This window comes from Carettochelys insculpta, chromosome 1 (assembly GCF_033958435.1).
Source record: "Carettochelys insculpta isolate YL-2023 chromosome 1, ASM3395843v1, whole genome shotgun sequence".
NCBI classification, from domain to species: domain Eukaryota; kingdom Metazoa; phylum Chordata; order Testudines; family Carettochelyidae; genus Carettochelys; species Carettochelys insculpta.
Window position 1 is genome coordinate 7,617,815 of NC_134137.1, and position 18,310 is coordinate 7,636,124.

At 48.1% G+C, this 18,310-nt stretch overlaps 2 protein-coding genes across 5 annotated transcripts in view; one reads left to right on the forward strand and one right to left on the reverse strand.

The window, feature by feature from the left end:
* Positions 1-5,158, reverse strand: part of LOC142022905 (olfactory receptor 52N4-like) — a 52,325-nt gene extending 47,167 nt beyond the window's left edge. For all 4 annotated transcript variants that reach the window (XM_075013461.1, XM_075013547.1, XM_075013367.1 and 1 more), the window contains exon 1: positions 4,872-5,158. The gene's annotated coding sequence lies outside the window, so the exon portion shown is untranslated. The remainder of the gene's footprint in view (positions 1-4,871) is intronic.
* An 11,400-nt stretch (positions 5,159-16,558) lies between these two features.
* Positions 16,559-17,536, forward strand: LOC142002721 (olfactory receptor 52P1-like). Its single transcript, XM_074979053.1, has one exon. It carries the CDS (start codon positions 16,598-16,600, stop codon positions 17,534-17,536), a length of 939 nt encoding a protein of 312 aa, XP_074835154.1. The 5' UTR covers positions 16,559-16,597.
* The last annotated feature ends 774 nt before the right edge of the window (positions 17,537-18,310 follow it).

Sequence of the window (18,310 nt, forward strand, 5' to 3'; positions counted from 1 at the left end):
GAGGGAACTAAGGAAGGAAGGTGAATGGGCAGGAGGACGGAAGATTAATTTAGGTGTCAATAAATGCAGTGCATGTGTGCTTTGAAAGGACAAAAAAATAAGTCCCCAAACTCCTAACATTACTCTAATTTAATTGTATAAACTCAGGACAGGGACCCTGAAATCATGGTACACATCTGTGTGAAACCCTGCTCATAGTGCAAGCATGGAGAGGAACACTGAGACAGAAGTTGCAGCTTTTAACTTGAAAGTGCAACCAGGAACCCGTGTCAACAGCTCTGCCTGAGTAACTATGAAGTTTACAGAGAACTCAAAAAAGAATAAGTATGATTTGACCACATACAATCTCTTCACTGAGGATGAACAATTGTTAATATCTAACAGAGGAAATGGTTCCAGAGTATTCTTCATTTAATTTGTATCTCCCAGTGGCTTGTCTGGAAAGCAAGTTGTGAAAGAAAGGGTTCCTGCCCTGCGCTAAAGCTCTGGATTCAGGAATGACATCACTGGTGATGCTTCACTGCTCAGGCAAGAGGAATCCTAGGAACATCACAGGGAAAAAGACTGAACTGGGAGATGTGTTAGGCACAGGATCATGGGATTACTAGCCCATGTATGGAGGCCTGAGTCAGCTAAGGTGTAATTCGTAAAATTTCATTTTGTTTTAATCTAAACGCAGTATGCATGTAAGAGAAGAGTCTGCAGAGAAAATTGCAGTGCAGTTACACAAGGGTGCACTCTCCCATCCACTTCATCTGAGGGGAAAAGAGGCTCAGAAATTCATAACGGTCAGTGTTTGGACTAGGGTAGGATGGCACAGCTCAGAGGTCCCAGTCTAGGCAGCTGGGGGTGATTTTAACTGGAGCATCTTTGAGGAGGGTCCATGGAGTCGCTGGTCAAAGCAGCTGCATGGAACTGCAGCTGGGAGTGTCCCTCACCATGTAAATGCTGCTGGAGTGGGTATGCAGCTGCCCACAGGAGCATGCTGAGGGATGGACCCAGGCGAGTGAGTTGCAGAGCTCAGGGAACCCCAGTTCCAGATCACACCCCTGGAGGAGCCTGAAAAACTTGGTCCCTCATCTGCTTGAATCTCCCAACATCCTCAGACCCCGTGTCAGAACTCTCCTTCACTGCCCCAGGCTGCCCCTCATTGTGCTCCATGGTAATCGCTCAGGAATATCTCCAAAGAGAGGTGAAACCCTGTGTCTGCCCATGCTGGGGAAGGAGGGGGAGTCCAGCCTGAACAGCAAATCTGAGGGCAAAGGGAAATCCATAAACAGCACTTCCTATGCAGGGAAGGAGTGTGGGACAGACTTGGAGGGAGGGGGAGGCAGGAAGAGAAGTTGTGGTGATTAAAAGGAGCCGTTGTCATGAACTCTTCCTCAAAACAGCACAAAGTTTTGTGGTAGAAACCCAGACATGCCTTCCAGAAGCGCCTGTTCCCTGTGGGCCATTGCTGACATTGCCACAAAGCGGTAGTGGGCTTGCTCACGCAGGACTCGATGGTCTGGATGGGAAGGGGCCCGAGAGAACTTGCTCCAGTATTGTCCACTTTACCCTACAGCCTGAAACACCTCCTGTCCCCGAGGGCCTGGTTATGCCTCTTTCGTGCCAGCATTATGTGGGTTCTCCATTCCCCATTTCACCAAGTGTCGGGGCTCTGTACCACTGTGATCTGGAATCGTGCATGTCCCTGGCAGTGTGGTGTGCCAGCCCATCACCATACTCCAGAGCAGACTGGAGTCCTGCCTCACCAGTGCTGCTCTCCCAGGAGAAGGTAAAATTCCGGCTGTGTGGTGGGAACCTGGTCTGGGTTGGGGGGACCTAAACTTGTGCTTTTCTCACTGTCTGCACATTTCTGTGACACACAGACACGGGGACACACTCACACACACTCTGTGTCTCACACCCACCTGCTCTCTGTCTCGCTCATTCCCTCAGCAAAGACTGTCTCACACCTACAGACTCACTGTCCCCAACACTCACTGTCACACAAACGCCCGATACACAGACATTCTTACACACACATTGCTCTTCCGTCTCTATCCCCCTTCTCTCTCTGACACACACACACATATTCTGTTTCTCACACACAGACTGTCTCTTGCAGCCATATGCTCCATATCTCTCACAGTCCCTCAACACAGATCATCACACACACGCACACGAACTCACAGAAACATATGTTACTTTTCTTGTTATTATTGCTTGGTCACTCTTGCTCTCTTGGTGGTCATGCAATAACGAGTAGGACGTCTACATGTCACCTTCCTATTTGGGAGTCCATTGACAGTTGACCAACCTGATACTGCAGCCACAGGTCTTTTCACAGAAGGGGCAGGTGTTGTTCGCTGTTGGAGGGCTGTGGAGCAGTTTCTGCACTCTTTGCTTCTTCTCCGCTTTCCTTGTTTGCACGGTGGGGGCTCTATTAAACTGCACCTTGCCCTCACAGGGTGTACTGCTTCATATTCCTTGTCAGAATGCTGCTGGGGAGCCAGGAGCAACTAAGGCTTATAGGTGGGCCATGGGCTTTGATAACATAGACCCCCTCTTCCATCTGACAGTTCAAAACTGAACTCGAGCCACTGGCTGAGCTCCACAGCCAGCACAGCAGCACAGAATTAAGTGTGGTGAACCCCCAGCCTAGGAGTTTGCTGGTTGTAGCCCTTATTCGTTATGTTGTTATGTAACTAAAACATGGCCATGAACATCATTATTGCAACCGCTGTTATATATAAGCAACAAATCTCACACAAAATGTGGCATGTGAGTTGTCTTTAAAAAGGTTGCAATCTGCTGCACAAAATTATGCTGTTTGGACACGTACCGTTTTTGTCCTTGAAGTTATGAGTAGAGCTCAGTGGCTAGAGCATTGACTTTGTAAACCCAGGACTGTGAGCTCAGTCACTGAGGGGTCTTTCAAGGGCCTGGGGCAGGCTAAGTTTAAAAAAAAAATCTCTCTTGGTTTGTGATCACTCCTGCTGTGAGGGCAAGGAACTGGATTTGAGGACCTCTTCCAGTCCCTTCCAGCTCTATGAAATAAAGACATGTATTGCAGATGCTTGTTCAGGGATAATGCCAACGAAGCAGTTAGCCACCACAGCTTGAAGGACCGAATCAAATTAAGTGGCTCATCAAGAGACATGTAACTCACAGTGGATAAGGAGAGATGCTGGTCTGCATGGAATGGACATTCCTGTGAACATTCCATCGAAATTACGGTTAATGTCCAGGTGCTGAGGGGAGAAAAGAGAGAGCTGGGATCCCCTCGGAAGCAGGGGTGATGGTGGGAGAAAAAGAAGCTGCACCAAAATACAAGTTTGCCGTGTGCAAGGTTTTCACTAAGCCTGGCCATGCCCAGAACTTCCAGCCCTTCCCTACAGTGATACCCCTCCTTGAGGGCAAAAGCCAGATGTCACAATAACAGCTCTCAGAAGTCTCTCCTCTGACAAGTGCTTTGCAGCATGTTAGAAACAAGGACCCAGACGTCTGAAGCCGATTTTCAGTGGGGAATTGATCATCTTGTCGCAGCATTCAAGTGGGTTGCTGCAGCGTTCTAGTGGGTTGCCGCATGGCAGGGATAGGGGAGGTGGTTAAAAAGGGGAAGTTTTTAGAGGGAATCTGCAACACATTTTTGCCCAAGTTATATCATAGCCTGAGACATCCCCTGCTGCAGGAACCTTGTCAGAACTCTTTGGTCTGTGTATTAGGCAGGCTGTCCATTATCTCTTTCGCACCTTTGCATGATTGTAAAGCACTCTGACCCGGATACTCCAAGTCCCTCTTGAAATGCTGCCCCTACACATCCACATGCAGAGATTTCATTACACCACTGCCCTTTTCATCTAAGCCAGAAATATGATTTTATTGTTACTGCCTTTTTCTGCTTCATGTCCTCTCCATCTGAGTCTCTATTTGTGAATTTATTGTGAACTCCTAGCTGTTTTGGGAGCCATTCTATTCTTCTCTGCTCTCTAAGGCTATGTCTACGTCTGTCTCGAGATAGCAAAGCCATTGCTAAATGCTGGGTTTGAAATAGAATGGCTATTTTTGGCACAGTATTTCATTCCTGTTAAACCTCATCACAATGTTTAATGGGAGGTTTAAAATAGGCCCCTTATTCTGAACGTGGCTGTTGCCTGGAGGGCATCCAGTTGAGAATAAAGGAGTTTGAATACAGGAGTTTGCACAAACTGAGTACATTATTTTGTTCCCCGGCACCATGGAGACATAGCCTATCGCACCTATGCATCCTCAGTGTTTAACTGTTGGTTCTTGGCTGTGAAAATCACAGCTCTGGGTCTGGTTCCACAGATGATTCTGCATCTGGAGGCAGAAAGAGTCTGAAGAGAACCCTACTTTCATATTATGTCCTGAGACCAGAAACGAAGCATTAGGATTTCAACACTCAGGGGTCCTCATTTTGCCACCAGGAAAGCCAGTGTAAATCTGGAATTACCCACTGAAATCAAAATGGGAGACCAGAATGTGGCCGGTCTGTGATCATTCTTGGAGATAACAGATATACCTAATAGAGGGGCTTGGCTGCAGTTCCTCAAAGGGAAATGAGGTTTCTCTTGAGAGAAGCAAAGGAAAACCACACTGCCCGAGAAAGGCAAGCTGCAGAGACAGATAGGACACAATAAAAGACAAAGAGCTTTTCTTAAAAACAAATATTTGTCTATTCTATTACCAGTACACTTGCTATTCCACATATACCAGATAAGTTCACTGATGGTTCTTGAAATACTAAACATTTAATTTAACTGTGCTGGTAAAAGCCTGATCAAATGTTACTTTTCTTTTAATTGAACCATGGGACTCTTCCTGAGACCTTAACATTAGCATTAATACAGAAACAGGCAACTTACCGAAATCCCACGCAGCAGAGAGAGGAATTCTTCTTACTGTGGCGGGAAGGCAGATCCCTGGGCCTCAGTTTCTGAAGCTCACGTATCTGCAACTCCTTGCCCTGGGTAGCAACCTTTATAATTGCCCAGGAAAGTCTCTGCAGACTCTGCAGGTGGTCAGGTTTTTCAGACAATTTCCTCGCCCCCATGAGGAAGAGCAGAAAACAGAGCATGGAGAAGTTCAGCTTGAGAGCCTCTCCTGGAAGTAAAGAAATGGTTTGCCAATACCAGGCCATAAGAGTCTCAGAGCAATCTGAATCTTGTGGACTGTGAAGCCTAGCAACTAATGATGAATCTCTGCTATGTGTGTAACATATGCTATCTGCACAAAGTCTGGGAACACTGCCACTAAATACAGGGTCATAAGGAAGTATGAACTGCATAAATGGACTGTAGAGGTGGATAGAAAGCTGGCTTGATGGGCAGTCCCCAGGGGTGCTGATCAACAGCTCAATGTCTTGGTGGTGGTTGGTTTCAAATGGAGTGCCCCATGGATCAGTTCTAGGGTCAATATTATTCAACATCTTTATGAATGACCGGGATGAGGGGATGGATTGTACCCTTGGCAAATTTGTGGATAATACTAAGCCAGCAGGAGAGGTAGATACATTGGAGTGTAGGAACTGGGTCCAGAGTAACCTAGATAAACTGGAGGATGGGCCAAAAGAAATCTGATGATGTTCAGTAAGGACAAGGGTGGAATCCTGCACTTGGATGGAAGAGTCCCAAGTATGGTTATAGGCTACAGAGTGACTGGCTACGTAGCAGTGCAACACAAAATGACCTAGGGATCACAGTGGATGAGAATCTGGATAGGAGTCACCAGTATGCTTGTGTAGCCAAGAAGTCTTTGGCACTGGAGATGCCACATCTGGATTATTGTGTTCAGTTCTGCCCCCGCTGCCCAGTATAGAAAGGATGTGGATGTTTTGGAGATGGTCCAGCAGAGGGCAACAAAAATGGTTAGGGGGTTGGCATACACGAACTACGAGAAAAGGCTGAGGGATTTGAGCTTGTTTCTCTTTGCAGAAGAAAGCAGTAGTCATGTACCACTTCGAAGACTAACAGACCCACTTGTTCAGATCTGTATAATTTCCAGTCCAGACCCAAATATATAGCACAGAGGTCCAAAAAAAATGCAGAAGAGAAGCTTGAGGGATGATTTGATAGCAGTCTTCAACTTCCTGAAAGGGGGGCTCTGAAAAGATGAAGAGAGGCTGTTCTCAATAGTGATGGATGGCAGAACAAGGAGCAATGGTTTCAAGTTACAGTGGGGCAGATGTAGGTTAGATATTAGGAAAAACTCTTTCAGCAGGAAGGTGGTGAAACACTGGAATGTGATACCTAGATATGTGGTGGAAAGTCCATCCCTAGAGGTTTTAAATCCTGGCTTGACAAAGTCCTAGCTGGGATGATTCAGATGGGGTTGATCCTGTCTTAGGCAGGGAACTGGGCTCCATGATCTCCTGAGGTCCCTTCCAGTCTGAGGATTCCAAAATTCTTTTACCTTTGGGGGTTGCGGGGGGGAGGGAAATTACAGCAGAGAACACTGAGACCCAGGAGTGGTGGCTGTAAACATACTTTATGGGACCACTGGGAACTTGACCACACCAATGATAAGTGCTCATACAGACAACTAAAATAACACTGTGTTATGGATGTTGATGGACAAGAGATAGCTGGATTAGCAAGTTTCAAACTGCACGTAATGGGTATGTCTAGACTGCTGAGATCTTTTGAAAGCAGCTGTTCTGGAAGATCTCTTCCAAAAGAACATCTTTCAAAAGAGAATGCCCACACAGAACTGACTCCTTCAAAAGAATGGGCCAGGGATCAAAAATTCAGGTGCGATGAGAATTGGTCTTTTGAAAAAAAGGACCCACGGAACATCTACACATGTTTTCTTTCAAAAGAGGATGCTCTTCCTGAAACAGAAATGGAAGAATGCTTTCAAAAGAAGCCCTGCATTATTTTGATTTACTTTTGAAATTACACTTTTGGCTACATCTACACTCGGACACTATGTCAAAGTAGCCTATTTCAAAGTAAGAACATCGAAATAGGGTACTTCGATGATTATCGTTTACACGTCCTCCAGGGCTGGCAACATTGACGTTCAACATCGAAGTAGTGCCGGGGAACATCGAAAAGAGTTGCCCCAGAAGGAAACGTGGAGTGTCCACACACACAAGCCCCCTCTTTCAAAATAAGGGGCCAGGAAAGCCTGCGGACTGGGTCACAGAACACAATAGCCCTTCTTGGGGAGCTGCAAGTCGCTCCCTTAAAGGGCCCCTCCCAGACACACTCGGCCTGCACCGCATGAGCAGCCCTGCATTGGTGATACAAGCCTTGCAGACCTTGAGCCCACAGACATGGACATCCAGCAGCAGCTGGAAGCCCTACAAGCCAACTCCTGTGGAGCAGGAGCCCTTCTAGATGCTGCCTGGGCAGCTGCCCAGCAGCTTCTGGAATGGCAGCCCTCCCCAGGAGCACCAGGAGACACCCCCTAACATTGGGCCCTCCTGCTTCCCCCCAACTGGGTGCCCCACTGACTCTAGAGCTACCCCTCCAGCACCGAGAGGTGGGAGCACCTGGTTATGGGGGAATAGAATGTTGACCAGTGGCTGTGGAACTTCTACATGAGCCAGAAGACCTTCCTGGATCTCTGCCAGTGGCTCACCCCTTCACTCAGGCACCACGACACCCAGATGCTACATGTCCTCCCCGTTGAGAAGAGGGTCGCAATAGCTGTGTGGAAGCTGGCCACTCCAGACAGCTACCGCTCCATGGGACAGCAGTTTGGAGCGAGAAAGGCCACAGTCGGGGTTGTCCTCATGGAGGTAAGGAGGCCTGGGGATGAACCCCCTGGGGAGGGGTGCTTGGGTGAGGGGGGCCTGGGTGAGGGGGTCACACTCTACAAACCCTCACAGGCACACTCCATAACCTCGTGGAAAGGAGGGAGAGGCCTTCTTGCATGGCTGGGCACAGGAGGCTGCAACAGCTTACCCCCAGCCAGCCACCACTCTGAGCCGCCAGGATGGCATCCGAGTCCGGGAGGCCCTAAGGGAGTACTTTGACCAGGGGGCCTAACGAGCGACCCCCCCCCGGCCACCCCTGCACCCCACCCCAGCACCCACACCCCACCCTCACCAAAAGCACATGGGACACAGGTTTTTGGAAGAATAAAACTCTCATTATTATTTATAGAAACAAAAATGTTGCCTCTTTTTGGCATATAATAATATTAGCAAATAAAACAGATTCAGATAACAATAATAATAACTATACAAGTGGGGACATCTCTAATAAATGATGCACAGGGGGGTCAACTATAAATAACTATATACAGGGTAGGAACAACTATGTACGGGGGGAGATGTGCAAAGGCCACACGTCATCCCATCATTCTGGGGCAGGGGTAGAAGGGTGCGAGCCCCGCCGCGTTCGTCTGTCTGGTCCCCCTCTCAGCCGGGGTCCCCGGCAAGGCCAGCTGGGGGCCAGGAGGACGGGGAGGTATGGCCGAGGTGGGTCCTCAGCCCCGGCTGGCTCCTGCCATGAGGAGCTGACGGGTGGGGAAGCAGGCGGGACATCAGGCAGGGCAGCAGGAGGACATCAGGCAGGGCAGCAGGCAGGGCAGCAGGTGGGACAACAGCAGGCGGGGCAGTGGGAAGGGCAGCACGGAGGACATGGGGGTGGGCAAGACAGGCCACCAGATCCTCAAAGGTGTCGGCCACCCGGTTGAAGGTGGCCATAAACTTCCTCCAGGCCTCCGGGCGCCAGACGGCCTCCCGCTCCTCGAATTGGAGCCTCCACTCCATGATCTCCGCCTGGCGCCAGGGGGCTGCAGCCACCTCGGGGTCATGTGTGGTGTGGCAGTGACCCTGGCGGGGGTGGGCCCATCCCAATGCAGGCGACAACCCCGGGTATTGGTGTTCTGGTGGTCTTGGAGGGCTGTCTTGGACCACGGATGGTGTGGCTGCAGAAATTGGGGGAAAGGAGGAAGGGAGGCCGTGAGCACCCAGCCTTGACCAGTGGCCCACCCCCATCCCCCAAGGGCCTGTGTCCTCCCCCATCCATCCCCCAGTGATGCGTGCAGTGATCCTGTGGGTGGCCACTTCCAGTTGTCCGCCCCCTCCCCTCTCACCGGGGGTGGGGCACGGCACTGTCCATGGGTGGAGGTGCTGCTGGGCACTGGTGGCTGTGGCACCGTCCCTGTGCCATGGTGTGCCCAGGCCATGGCAGGCTGGGGTGTTGTGGGGATGTGTGGGGCCCCTGGTCAAGTGGTGCCCCCACCCCATGCTCAGGGGGTCTGTGCCCTGTGGGGTACGTACCTGATGGTGCATTGCCAGGATCAGGAGTTGCCCATCTAGCTGACACTCGGCTGGAGCTGTGGAATGTGATGTCCAGCACGAACTCCCGCTCCTCACTGGACCACTGGGTGGCTGGGGTGGAGGGTCCCGTCTCTAGCCTGGGAGGGGGCAGGGCTGGCCTCCGGACACGACCCTGTCGCCGAGGTTGGCTGGGGCTCGTCGGCCATGGTGTCAAGGGTGGCTGGGGGGGAGGAGGTGCCCCGGGGGCCCAGGATAGCCCTGAGCTCCCAGTAATAGGGGCAAGCTGCGGGGGCAGCTCTAGACTGGCTGGCCAAGTCCCGGGCCCGGGCATAACCCTGCCGAAACTCCTTGACCTTACTCCTGACGTGGTCAGGAGTGCAGGCAGGGTGATCCCAGGCAGCCAGGCCCTTGGCCAGCCAGGCGAATGCCTCCGTGTTCCGCCACTTGCTCCCCATGATGTGAAGCACCTCTTCCTCACCCCAGAGCCCCAGCAGGTCACGGAGCTCAGGGTCAGTCCAGGAGGGGCCCCGCTTCCTACCCCAACAGCTGGAGGCCTGGGAGCCCTGGGATGGCCCGGAGGGGGAACTCTGGGGGCGCTCACGTGACTGGCTGGCTGCCATGATGTCCCTCTGGGCTGTGCAGGGACACCTCGTGGCATGGCTGCTGCGTGCACGCTGTCAGCTTCCTGCTACAGGGTTTCCGGGTCCGTGCAGCTTTAAGAACCACTGGGTGCAGAGATCATAGAGCCCCGAAGGGACTGGCCAGCACATCTCAACCCCTCAGCTGATTGCCACCATGGCGGACCCCGCTATTTCCAAGTAGCGGGACTCAGATCTTCTACACACACCCTACTTCAAAGTTCATCATAGAAGTAGGGCACTATTCCCATCTTCTGATGGGAATAGCGATTTCAACGTCTCACTGCTTAACGTAAATTTGAATGTCGAAATAGCACACGGCGTGTGTAGATGTGTAGATGCGACGTGTGCTATTTCGACGTTGTGCCAGCTACTTCGAAGTAGCCGGTATGTGTAGACATAGCCTTTGTGTGTAGACGCTCCACTGGATATTTTGAAACAGCCCCATTATTTCCAAAAGAACTTGCAGTGTAGATGCAGCCATGAATACACAGTCCTCTGAAAATGTCTCCTGATATACTGTTCACCAGAACCTTCAAAGACACATATGCACAATAAGATCGTTTCAATCAAGTTTTGTCAGAAATGCTAATCTTCCCTTTCAATTTGGAATCAAGGTTATATGAACACACAAGAATGATTTGTTCATATCACAAGACCTGAGTTAACATCTGCCATTCCAATGCTCTAACCACTCGGGTTAGTATGTCAAGGTTCTACTCTACTCTAACCTAATAGGCCAACTATCATTAACATATCTTCCCAAGAAGTCTTCAGAGGTCGACCCTGGGTCTTTTGGTCAGTTAACCCTTTGTGGCCATGTTCCCTAACTTAATCAGATGTCTAACATTTGGATAACATCACACCCCACAGTGCCGTTCTTTGGTTCTCCAGATAAAGAGATGCACAGATGATTCTTGCATCATAAACAACAAGAAGTCCTGTGGCACATTATCGACTAAGAGAAATTTTGGAACATAAGCTTTCTATCAGTCTATTGGAGCCACAGCACTTGTTGTTTTCGAAGATACGGACTAACATGGCTACCTCTCTGATACTTATTGCATCATAGTCTCTGTTTACATATGGAGACACGTGGTAAGAATTTGAGAGCTGAGCCCCTGTAGAGCCCACTTCTTCTCACTGGTTGAAGAAGCTGACAGTGTTTGTGTGTGGCAGATTGTGTATTTTCCTGAAACACTTTCCCTCTTGTTTTATACTCTCATTTTGGGAGGATGCAGAGACTCTCAAAATATTGTTTGTGTGTTTCAAGAAAAGCACAAAGCTGCACCTGCCCTCTCACTGTACTCTAAACACATCTGGTGATGTTCTGATTTCATTGTGAAAGACCAAGGCACAGATTGGCTCATTCTAATACCCTTAGTTTACTTTCTCTGCTTCTTTGGACTTTGTCTCACTTACTCACCTGTGGCATTTGCAGGCCTCTGCTCTTTAACTGCTGTCTGCTTCGTATACCTGCCCCATCTATGGGACCTTTTTTGCTGAGCTGCCTACTGAAGCTGGAGCAGCACAGTTATAGGCGTAGGTGCTGGAAATACAGGTGGTGGGGCTACTGCTTCGAAATGTGCTTCTGTTTGTCAGTGTGAGGGGGTTTGGGGAAGAAAAGTTTGGAGGTAGGAGAGGATTAATGCAATAAGTAATAGACACTGGTAGGAAGGAGGTGAGGATGGGCAGATGTGTCATAGGACCAAAGGGAAGCAAGGCTCCCGGACTGCTGCAGTAGCTGTGGGAAAACATTCAACGTCTTAAAACTCCATTGGAAGTACAGTGAGGAGGTCAGGGGCTTTGGGAAGAAATGCAACTGTTTCCTGTGTGGCCATGTCTTTGGATAGAAGCAGTTTTGAAATAGTTTTGACCATCCCCAGAATCTTTCTTTGGATCACAAGGAGAAAAATGAAACTGAAATATTCCATTAGTTTCTTTATTGCCAAAGGCTCATGTGCTTATGCTGCTTTTTTACTCAGGAGAAATCGTTCTCTGGGTGCCTGTATTCTGGAAGAATACCAATATTTGAGAGCAAGGACTGATTCATGCTGGTTGCAATGATTGAATGGCCAGTTCCTTGTATGACCAAGAGGCCAAATAGTCTAAGGTTCCACAGGACTTCTTGTTATTCTCTAAGCTACAGACTAACACAGCTACCTCTCTGATAATTTCAGGTTTGTAGCTCTAACTCAATTATAACATAGTACAGTTTAGGGGTTTGTGCAATGCCAGTCTCTGGGAACTGAGACCATGAAGCAGAGAGAGAAAATTCTCCAAAGTCTTTCAGCACCAGGGAAGGTCCCAGGGCTGGCTTGGCTCAACAATCACATGCTGCCCTGCGTCCCCACCACACCTACTGCAATTCACTTCTCCTTATACACACTCTGCCTTCCACTGCAGCCCAAAACTCTGCCAGCCCACTCATGCAAATCCCACCCCCTGCCCCACAGCCCGCCAGAGCCAGCCGGTACTCCATGATTGTCCCCAATCCCTGAGCTCCCATGCCTTCCACACAGCCATAGACCTGACACAGCACCATCACCAGGTGCCAAGGTGCCCCAAGATGATCTCTGAGGAACATCTCCTAAGACAGGTGAAACTTAGAGTCCCCCCACACTGATGAAAAAGCGGGAGATCAGCGAGAACAGCTCAACTTGGAGAAAAGGAAACCCTTTAGCAGATCAGCCTGCCCAGGAAAGGAGTGTGGGACAGAACTGAAGGGAGTGAGAAAAGGTTTGAAACCATATTTACCATTTCCAAAAATAAGAAAGTAAGAAAAATAGAAAAAAACAAAACCGAAAATTGCCATTAATTAAAGTAATGCTAAAGTTACACAAAACTGAGTGGTACTTTTCAGCAGTGCTCTTATTCCTGCGGGTGCTTAATTTTTGCTAAACACTGATTTTCAGGGAAGGAATCACTGATGCTGGTTGGAGATCAACTGTGTTGTCAATTCCTTGATCAAGGTTGCATTGTTTTGAAATACACTCAAGAGATCAAGCAATGTCAGGTTTACTGTTATAAACTCGTAATAGAATAGTACAAGAATGATATTTGATATGATTCCAATCTTTGGGAAGCCATATTGTGACCTAATGTTACATTCACCTTATGCAGAAAGTGTGTTTCCCAAAGTCACACATCTAACAATGAAAAACATTTTTGACCCCTATGTTGTGGCAGAGTCCCACACATAGTGCAGAAAGCACTACAATGCACTGCCAAGAAAAACCCACAATCAGCTGCTAGGCTGAACGGTCTGCAAGACTCAGGTTGCTCTGTAAAAATGATCCTCTGGCACCAGTAAATGATTTCTTCACTGCCTGGAAAGACTCTCAAGCTGTAATCTCCAGGGTTTATTTTCTGCTTGTTTCTATGCTGACATAGCTCAGGGAATTGCCGGGGATTGCAGGTCAATTTACGAATCCAAAGAGACTGTGCAGGTGAATTATAAAAGTTGTCGTTTAGTACACCAAGTGTCATATATGTGATAGTCATACACTGATTCTCAGACCTCTGCCTTCCTGTCAGAGTTAGGAGATTTCTTCTCTCCCCGTGTCAGATTTCGGTGAGTTGCCTCTTTCTGCATTACAGTGAGTTCTAAGGGTTTCAGAAGAGTTCCAGGGTTCAAGAGAAAAACCATCCGGGCATGAATTCACCAGCACGACAACTTGCGCTGTTTAGTAATGTCAGAAACAACAGGGGATGTATCTGGTTAAAACTGGAACTACCGATGTATTGGAAATAGTGCAGACAAATATTTGTTGTTCAGATCAGTTCCTTGTCACTGACTATGTCCTTCTACCTGTCTCAGAACCTCCTTTGGAGTGCAGGGGGCGGGGGATTGTGTGGCATTTTTTCCCTCTGGTTTGTTGAAGTTTTCCAGTTCAGCAACTTCCCTGACTTATTTGGAAGTGCAGCCAAAGCTGTTGCAGTGTGTCTGTCCTCACTGGGTCATTGCAGAGGCACTGGGTCACTGGGCCTCCCTGAGAACAAACTCTGGTTGGCAGTTCTAACTTTCATTTCCAGTCAGAAACACCACAAGCATCGGAGTTTTCCTTTAGATTCATTCAGCATCCAAAGATAATGCTGCTCTCCCGAGCAGAGCATGAAGCCATGTCTTTCACAGGAAGGTGCCATAAGTTAAATATTGTGGATGATTCTAGCCCCATTGAGACCAATGACAAAACTCCCAACTCGGAAAGGATCCATCCACTTAAATAAAATCTGTGACTTACACGAGCCACGATCCTCCATTGAGGTGAACTGAAATCATCCCATGGCCTCCAAGGGCAGAGGAGCTCATATAGACCAGAGAAGAACTGATACAATGAGCCTCTTCCTTATGTTATTTCATTATTTTTTGCATGGGGAGAGGGTCTGATCTCTCTATGATTGCGAATGTGATTGAGGGTAATATAGAGTCTGTTCTGGTCTGGCTGTGGTCTGAAGAAGTGGGTCTGTCCCACAAAATCTCACCACCTAATAAACTGTTAGTCTTGAAAGTGCTCCTGGACTGCTTTTTTGTTTTGACTCTATGCCCTTGTTTTTCTGCTTCAGGAAAGGACAAGAAACAAGAAAATACACTGAAATAGTATGTTTCTGGCTTGGAGGCAGTGTTATAAATCTCATTGGAGGAAGTCCAGTATTGAACAGAGAGAGAGAGAGAGAGTGTGTGTGTGTGAAGTGTGGTGGTTGTGGTGAGAGAGACAGGGGGACATGTAACCTGGTGAAAAAGGGAATCGACACCCTGCTTAATGCTCAGACCAAAGAGGGCTAGCATGGACGCTGGCAGCAGGAGTCTCAGACAGCAGCGTAAAACAGACAATGTTGTAGCAAATTACCTCTGACCCCCTTCTCCCATCTGCATCATCATGCCCTGGATGAGCAAGCCCAGTGCTGTTTCCTGGCAATGTCAGCAGCTGCCCGTAGGGATCAGGATCTCCAGGAAGACATCTGGGTTTATAATGGCAAAGTGTTGTGCTATTTGAATTAAGAGTTCATGACACTGGCTCCTTTTAATCTCCACATCCTCTATCCCTCCCTCCAGGTTTTTCCCACACTCCTTTTTTGCACAGGCTGAGCAGGCCTGGATTTCCTGTAACCTCAGGACTTGCTGTTCAGGCTGATCTCCCACTTTTCCCCAATGTGGGCAGACCCAGAGTTTCATCTGTTTTAAGAGATATCCCTGAGTGATCAATCTGGGGAATGGCGCCTGGTGTTGCTGCTTGGTGAGGTCTATCACTGTGTGGTAGGGGACTAAAATGGACTAGAAGCCAGCACTGGAGGGCAGTGGGGCAGGGAATGGGAGGTGCATGAGTGGGCTGGCAGAGTTCGGGGCTGTAGTGGAGGCATGGTGTGTAGAAGGAGAGGTGAGTAGTACTAGGAGGTGTGGGGACACAGAGCAGCATGTACGTGGGCAGGAAAGAGGAGCTGCTGAATTGTGTTTTGTTTTGTTTTATTTCTGATTGTTGTGTCAAGGCCACTGCTGGGACCTTTCCTGGTGCTGAAAACATCTGGGGAGTCTCTGGGTCTCCTGGCCTTGGCCAGCAACAGAACCACAGCCAGGGTGTCACAACCATTCAGTTTGGTTACAATTGTTGTTTATATTCTTGTTATTTCATGTCAGGCATCACACTGGCAGAAACAACCATTGATTTTCGTGTGACGCTGCACCCCATATAGGGCAAAGTGCCATTATTATGATATAATTATAGGATAATTATGATACAATTATCAAGATCCTTTTTTTTTGTTTTTTTAAAAAGGAAGAGGAGACGGTAGTCAGCCGGCTGCCTGCCTCCTACTCCAGCCACTCCAATGGCCAGGGCTGCAAGGTGCCGGTACTCAGTACTGGCCAGTACTGTCACAAAAAAGCAGCACATTTGTGCAAGGTGGGTTGTATAAGATGCCATTTTGAAAGTTATGATTTTCTGAATGTGATTGTCCTATTTAGATGCACTTTTCATTTGTGTATTGGTAGTTATGAATATCTATGTCTCAAATGTAATAAAACGTAGGTAACACCAAGTAGGGAAGAGGCTTGCAGTTTGGATAGCTGGTTGGAAAGAGCCCAACCAGAGCATTGGGGAAACATAGGTCTCAGGGGAGCCTTGTCTCTCCTTTGGTGAAACTACTGTGAACACTTCCCATAGTCATTCTGTGTCTCTACAAGCGTATTTGACCCCATATCACTCTGCACTCTGTCCTGGGGAGTCTGTACTTTTCCCACAAAATGGTCTGCAAAGTAAGATTTGTAACAAAGGGTTCCTGCCCTATGCTAAATCTATATTAGACTGGAATGACATCATTGGTGTTCTGCACTCCCCAGGCCAAAAGAATCCCAGAAACATCACAGGGAAAAAGACCGAATATGGGTGAAGTGCTAGACACAAGGTCAGGGGATCACGAGCCCATGTGTGGAAACCTGAGACAGCCAAGGATTAAGTGGTAAACACACACTACGCAAAAATCTAAACACAGTATGTCTGTTAGAAAAAAGTCTGCAGAGACAATCCCAGCTTTTTTCCCACAAGTGTGAATTCTGATGGCCACCTTTTCGTAGGGCTCAATTGGGTGATAAATTCATAATGGTCAGTGCTTGGTCGAGCATATTTATTGCTTACGCATTGTGTAATATCTCTCAATGTGCTCCTCTCCCTCCACAGGCACCTTGAACACTTCTGAACCAAATCAACACATTGAGCAATTTATGGAGGCATTCAATTTCACTCACTCTGACGCTTCCCCATTCATCCTAACGGGCATCCCTGGCCTGGAGGCTGCCCATGTCTGGATTTCCATCCCTTTCTCAATGTTCTACATTATTGGCCTGTTGGGAAATTTCATGATTCTGTTCACAGTGGGCCGGGAGCAGACCCTGCAAAAGCCGATGTACCTCCTGCTCTGCATGCTGGCGCTCACAGACATTGCAACGCCTACCTTCGTTGTGCCGAAGGCACTGTGTATATTTTGGTTCAGTTTGAAAGACATTACCATGAGTGGCTGCCTCACCCAGATGTTCTTCCTTCATGCTGTTTCTCTCATGCACTCAGCTGTTCTTGTGACAATGGCCTTTGATCGCTATGTTGCTGTATGTGAACCCCTGAGATACAGCACCATCGTCACCAATGTGCGGATAGCTAAGATAGTGCTTGTAGGTTTGATAAGAGCGGTACTTTTTATTCTGCCCCTCCCTCTGCTCCTGAGCAGGCAGCCATTCTGTTCCAACCGCTTTATCCCCCACATGCATTGTGAGCACACAGCTGTGGTGAAGATGTCTTGTGGGGATATCTCAGCCAACAGGACGTATGGCTTGGTGCTATTTGTTATAGTTAATGGGGTAGATTTAACACTCATTGCCCTGTCCTATGGCCACATCATCAGGGCTGTGCTCAGGATCTCTTCCAAGGCAGCTCACCAAAAAACTCTGAATACTTGCACAGCCCACGTGTGTGTGATGCTGATGTATTATACCCCCAGCCTCTTCTCTTACCGAACACAAGGGTTTGGTCAGGACATCACACCCCAAGTTCACATCATCTTGGCTGACCTCTATCTCCTCGTCCCTCCCATGCTCAACCCTATCATTTATGGCGTTAAAACAAAAGAGCTTCGTGACAAAATGGGTAAATACACCTGCAAATCATGATTGTCTGGGTCCACCAACTTTAGACATTTATGACAAGAGGGGGAAAGGATAGCTCCTCTTTAATCCAGGGTGAGCTGTAACAAAGTGATTGAGCTCAGAACTGTCAAAATTCACAGTTCAAAAAGTTTCTCACTGCTAAAATCTTATTACTCCATCGCTAAGCATTGCTCTCTCTGTTGCTGACTGCCCTCTGTTCGACCATCACCTGACTTTTTTCATAGTTACCCTTGAGCCCGCAAACCCTGTCACTTGGCCTTTCCGTGACTCTAAGAAGATCAGATTATACTGGAGCGTTCTGAAGCAAGTCAGCTTTTCCCTTTGGCTATGTTAGAAACTCTGATTAGGTAATTATCTCTTCACTACTCCAAATCTTTTGCAAAGTCATTGAGTTTTCTGAGCTAGTCCTCCATCAGGCAAGCTTTACCTCCAACCTTTTCACTAGATGTAGATATTGACACAGCTGTACGAGAATACACATTGCTTTATTTAACCCAGCTTGACACCCAATCCAGAATTCTCTGAATCAGTGAGCTCTCCTCTTCATTATTTGGTGTACTCCAAATTTACATCATCTGAAAACTTCCTTGTTTTCTTCCAATCAGGTAGTATAGCGGGCTTGGGATATAATGGGTTAAGTACACTAGCCTGTGTCATTACTTCTGATAAACCACCATCTCCCTCCTAGGACCCCAAACTTCCACTTCCTTTTGGCACCCTATTTGTCGTACAGGAAATCCATTCTCCACCAGGAATCTTTCCCTTTAGCCCAACATT

Excerpts from the sequence above, each read along its gene's own strand:
- LOC142002721 (XM_074979053.1), top strand. The coding sequence starts at position 16,598 with ATGGAGGCATTCAATTTCACTCACTCTGACGCTTCCCCATTCATCCTA.